This window comes from Balearica regulorum, chromosome 4 (assembly GCF_011004875.1).
Source record: "Balearica regulorum gibbericeps isolate bBalReg1 chromosome 4, bBalReg1.pri, whole genome shotgun sequence".
Lineage (NCBI taxonomy): Eukaryota > Metazoa > Chordata > Aves > Gruiformes > Gruidae > Balearica > Balearica regulorum.
Window position 1 is genome coordinate 76,134,466 of NC_046187.1, and position 4,931 is coordinate 76,139,396.

Sequence of the window (4,931 nt, forward strand, 5' to 3'; positions counted from 1 at the left end):
GATGGGGAGGAGATGAGGATGGAGTGGCCAGAGCCTGTTGCAGAGGTGTGGGGATAGGGATGGTGGTTGGGACACTCGAACTGCCCCCACGCTGGTTGCTTCCTCAAGGCAGCTTCTTAGGCAGGATCACTGACATTTCCTTGAAGCCACCTAAACCTCCCCATCCTTTCGTCATGACAGTCACCTTGGGGTCACTTTGGCCATGTTTGTAAGGAAAGGGAACAGAGCCCTTTCCCTGCCCAGCACATCTCCATCCACCCAGCCAGTGCATCCACGGGTGCACGACCCACCAGGACATCCCCTGCAGGAAGGAGCTCATTGGCGTGGAGCACATCTCTGAGGGTCACTCTATGGTGCTGGGCCTGTGCCCTAGCCTGGCTCCATTCACTGACATCAGCACAGCCCTGGCTCAGCCTGTTGCCCAATTTCTACCTGGGCTTTTGTGAGTTTTGGAGGCTTGCATCTCTTTATAAAAAAGGAGAGGAGGTTGATGATTGTAATGAAGAAGCCTTTAATATAAATTTTACTTTAATGGACACATTTTACACAGTAAAATAATTGGCGTGTACAGGGCCTCTAGATTCTCTTGCTGATTCTCTTGTAGGTGAGGTCTCCCATGGTCAGAGTCTGAAAAACAAATGGAAAGCGTTAGCTTTTCATGGCGCTTGGCTCCAAACTCTACTTGGAAATGATCTGGTCTTGTAAATCAAAACAGGATTGGTCCCCAGTCTATCATCTCCCATAAACTTGAATTATTAAAGCTTTGTATTTCTTCATGAATACCCCAAAGCAGGTAGGGATAATCTGGCATCACTCAGCCGGGATCAGTCTGCTGCACCTCTCTTTTTTAAACATGCCAGGCCCAGCCACAAACATATACATCTGGGTGGACAAGAACATGCCCTCATTGCATGAAACTTTGATCAGAAATGCCTATTGGGGTCTGAAAGAATACTTGTTGGATCAGACTATACCGAAAAACTGCCTTCAGTGCCTGGCCAACTGACCAGCTTTGGCTACAGAGCCTGAGCGTGAGCATGTGCTCATGTCCAGCACCTCTGTAAGGTCCCCACCATCTCTGTAGGCTTTGTAGGGCCAGAACCCTGAAGGCAGCCGTAGGCACTGTTACTCCAGCCATTGCCACTCTTTTCTACACTTACGTTGGTGATGGTGTCTCCGTTGAGTTCAGTGACGGATGTCAGCCCTTTCAGGGTTGCAACCAGTTTGTTACCCTCCAGCTGAACAACAGCCTGGTAGTGAGGGGAGGAGACAAAGGTATTCATGTTATCACTGCAGACCATATCAACCCCTGCATTTTGTCCTTTCCCTTCTGTACTGAGTTGCCACTGTCCCCTCTGCAAGCTGTTTGGAGCAAGCTGCTCCCTTGGAGCTTTCCTGGGAGGAGGAGGAGAGAGGGTTGTGCTGGTGGTGACTACAACACAGCAAGGGTATGGATGTTTACTTTGGGCTCTACAGGGGTGCAATTTTGCTGCCATATCTATCTTTCCCTTCCAAATAGAGAATCACTCATGGTTTCTGCACTGTTAGATGCCAGAGCATGGATTCTTGGCATCACATCACGTGAGTTTTGGGGGAGAAGAAGGAAGGCTTTTCACCCTGCCAATGCTGATGCCTCTGTGCAGCCCTGATGCTCCTTGGGGCAGCTCCTCATGCAGCACCAAGACCAAGAGGACCTGCACACCTCCAAGGAGAGGACTGCAGAGTCACCTGAGCTGGTCCAGGGCATGCCACATTGTCTCCATCACCAACCTATTGCACATTGCAGCAGCAACCTCCCTTGGGTTGGGGTCATGGGGAGCTAGGCAACAGCATGGGACTGGGGGGAGTCTTGGTCAAGGTGGGAAAAAATTTGAGGAGCTTTCAGAAACACTGTCACAGCTGGAAAGCTCTCAGGGGGACGGGCACATCTGCTGAGTCTCTGATCCCCCCAAGGATCTGCATGTCTAAAAAGGCTACAGACAGCACCAACACCTCCAGGGCAGCTATCACTGATCATTGAAATTACTCAAATAACCCAGCAAAAACATTTTCTGTTCATCTGTCTGTCCAGTTGTAAGACACGTTCTTCTGCCCTTGTGGTGCTGATTTATGGAGGGTGAAACTCTTCTAATAGCCATTTCCCCCTCGTTTATGCACAAGGGACTTCAGAGATGTGGGAAATCATGATACAGCTGATACAGCTATCAGGTCCCGATTCACAGGGGCGTTTCTTGGGTAATCATTCCTTCTGCTTTCAAAAGTCCCTGCAATATCATCTTCTCCCAAGGCAGAGGTGAGAGGCAATATTTGCCAGTGGTGCTGACTTGACATTTTATGAACCATTGGAAACTAATGTCCAGGAACGGGAGCTGACCCAATTTCAAGGGTTATAAATCCTCACCTTGCCAAATCATCTCACCCAGTGTAAACAGGAGCAGTGGAAAAGGCTACCAGAGAAGCTAACAGCTGCTGGGACTCAAAAGGAGAGATTTATTAGTTTATGATTCATTGTCTGACTTTCCTACACTACCTTTAGGTCAACAAAATTAAGTGGGGGTATGTTTCGTGTTGCAATATGACAGAAAGTCAACCCTTTTCCACCTCAAATCTTTCAGACCTTTTGCCGTCAGAAGGATTTACCAAAGCATCTCTAGCCTCCTTTTCCAAACGGGCTATCAAAAGACTGGCTCCCAATGTTTTCCAAACTCGCTATTAAAATAGGTTTAGAAAGGCAAGGCTTCATCTGCAGAAGTGCTGGTTGGGGAGCTTGTACAGTGTGTTGTAAAAGCAAATAGGGGAGGTAGGAACTTCAGAGTCTCAGGCTCTGAGTTTTTTGGGAAGGTGGCTCAGAAATGGACTGTCATTTTTGGAAATGTGTCCCTAAGAGCCTTGTTGAGGACCTGCAGGGCAGCAGGAGACACATTTGCAGACTTGGTTTCAGCAATTAGCCCCTTCCCATTGTATTAAATCATGCATGCAGACTGACAGGGACAGAACCAGGTCTTTGCCCTGTGTCAGCTTTAACACCCGTGGTCTTGTCATTCCCTTTGGCCCAAGTGCAGGGGGGATGCCAGGAAAGGAAATTTAACGTCCCTGAGCCCCTGCAGCCCTAGCAGAGGAGGAGCTGAACTCACCTTGACCTTCTCTCCCGTCAGCAACTCCATCTCGCACTCCTCCCCGACGGTGAACTCGTTGTGCAGCACTTTGGAGCCAGTGGTCACGGTAACCTTGAACTTTTTCCCATCCTGCACAATTTCTGAGATGCTCTTGATGTCCTTGCCCTTCTGGATCTGGTCATCAGGAAGCCCTGCCCAGGAACAAGAGACTTTAAGTGGACCTTGGAGCCATTGGTGGGCAGATTGCTGCTGCCAAATGAACATGGTGGGGTTTGGAGACCCACATCTGGGAGGATTTCTATTCTAGTGTGGAAAAGCCTCACAAGGATGATGGTTCCCCAAGGGCCACACAGCCCTGGGTCTTCTGGGGAAGAAGAATAACAAATACTGTCATCCTGGGTTTGTGTGGGAACTAGACTTCTCCCTTGCCCCACCAACTTGGCTGGGAGCAGAACAGTTACCTCCCTGGCCAAGCGTCAGAGGGAAAGAAGAAACCCTGATTTCCTTCCTTCACTGAGAGGCAAGCAGAGAAAATAGAATAAATCAAGGCAGAAGGAGGGAGCCAAGTGGGTTTTTTATGAGATTCAGAGTCCCACAGAACTAGCTAACTGAAGTTTCCTCCCAAAGCCTGAAGCTGATCTGCCAGGTAGAGCCTCTCTGGCACATAACTGTGCAGAAGTAGTGCAAAGCCCCCTGAATCCCTGCAGGAGCACGTTCCCTGACACTGTCACTGGTGGAAATCTAGCTAGCCACATTCATCATTAAGCATTTAAACAACCTGTCTATTTTTCTGATGAATGGTGGATTTTGGGGCTTTGCAGCATCGCCGAGCAGCAGCACAGTGGGCTGAGCAATGTCCTGCTTGCTCTCACATTCCACAGCCTGATGGGGCAGATCTGCAGTTGCCCTAAGCAGGTCCTACCGGCTTAGCACGTGTGTGCAGCACTGCCGCGCTGGCCCCTGGCTGCAGGCACTGCTGGGACCGTTTTACAAGTCATAAAATTTCACCCAGCATCTCTTGACCTCCAGCCACCAACCAGAGACATGCTTTCACTTCTATTTTGAGATCACATCTCCATGCACGTGCGTTTAAAAAACCCCAGCAATTGCAAGATGACAGACAGGAATAGGAAATCTGAGAGAGGTTTTCAATCTACATCATCAGCACATCAGCAGAGTTAGACTCCCAAATATCAGTGGGATCTGCAGAGGCAAAGCAGCACACAGCGCATGCGGGCACTTACCGAGGGCTTTCATAAAAGGCTCAAAATTTTCCTGGGACTGGAGTTCGTACTTTCCAGTGAAGCTCATGATGGAAAGGCTCTCTGTGCTCCCAACACAAGAGAAGGTGCCTTGCTGGTAAGCAGAGCTTGGTTTTATAAGGGCCTTTTGCCCTAAAAGTTGGTCAGAGGTAAGATGATGTAATTCTTTTATGGCCATGTTCAAACATTAACATAAACTGGGCAATGGTCAGTGATAAATTGCTCTACATTTTACAGACCTCAGTTTACAACATGGGGGCAGGGAAAATCCCATAAACCTGTTTTATGGCGGTAGCAATGTGGCATCCATAAACAAACGATAATAATATAATTGTGCAAAGAGATTAATTATCAGAGGAACGAGCCAAATCATCTAACCAGCTTGCAATTTGGTAGTGCACATCTGGAAGAGGAGAAAACGGTGAAAGATTATGGTGTCCCCTGGAGCTGACACTGGTGGGGTTTCTACTCGCTGATGTATGCACGGTGGGTCTTTAGCATCGGCGTAAAGAGTAGTGGCTGCACACTGGCAGGGACTAACTTACTCCTTCAG

At 48.7% G+C, this 4,931-nt stretch overlaps 1 protein-coding gene across 1 annotated transcript; it reads right to left on the reverse strand.

Moving 5' to 3' along the window:
* Nucleotides 1–487: 487 nt before the first annotated feature.
* On the reverse strand, nt 488–4,510 carry FABP1 (fatty acid binding protein 1). The gene is made up of 4 exons (XM_010302732.2): nt 4,361–4,510; nt 3,135–3,307; nt 1,161–1,250; nt 488–627 (listed from the first exon to the last, which is right to left on the reverse strand). Exons 1-4 carry the CDS (start codon nt 4,425–4,427, stop codon nt 577–579), a joined length of 381 nt encoding a protein of 126 aa, XP_010301034.1. The 5' UTR covers nt 4,428–4,510; the 3' UTR covers nt 488–576.
* Nucleotides 4,511–4,931: the final 421 nt, after the last annotated feature.

Bases quoted from the DNA above. Each gene is read 5' to 3' on its own strand.
- FABP1 (XM_010302732.2), bottom strand. From the start codon at position 4,427: ATGAGCTTCACTGGAAAGTACGAACTCCAGTCCCAGGAAAATTTTGAG. The intron at 3,308-4,360 runs GTAAGTGCCCGC...GTTCCTGGGCAG, and splicing joins GCCTTTTATGAAAGCCCTCG to GGCTTCCTGATGACCAGATC. The intron at 628-1,160 runs GTAAGTGTAGAA...TTTGTTTTTCAG, and splicing joins ACGGAGACACCATCACCAAC to ACTCTGACCATGGGAGACCT.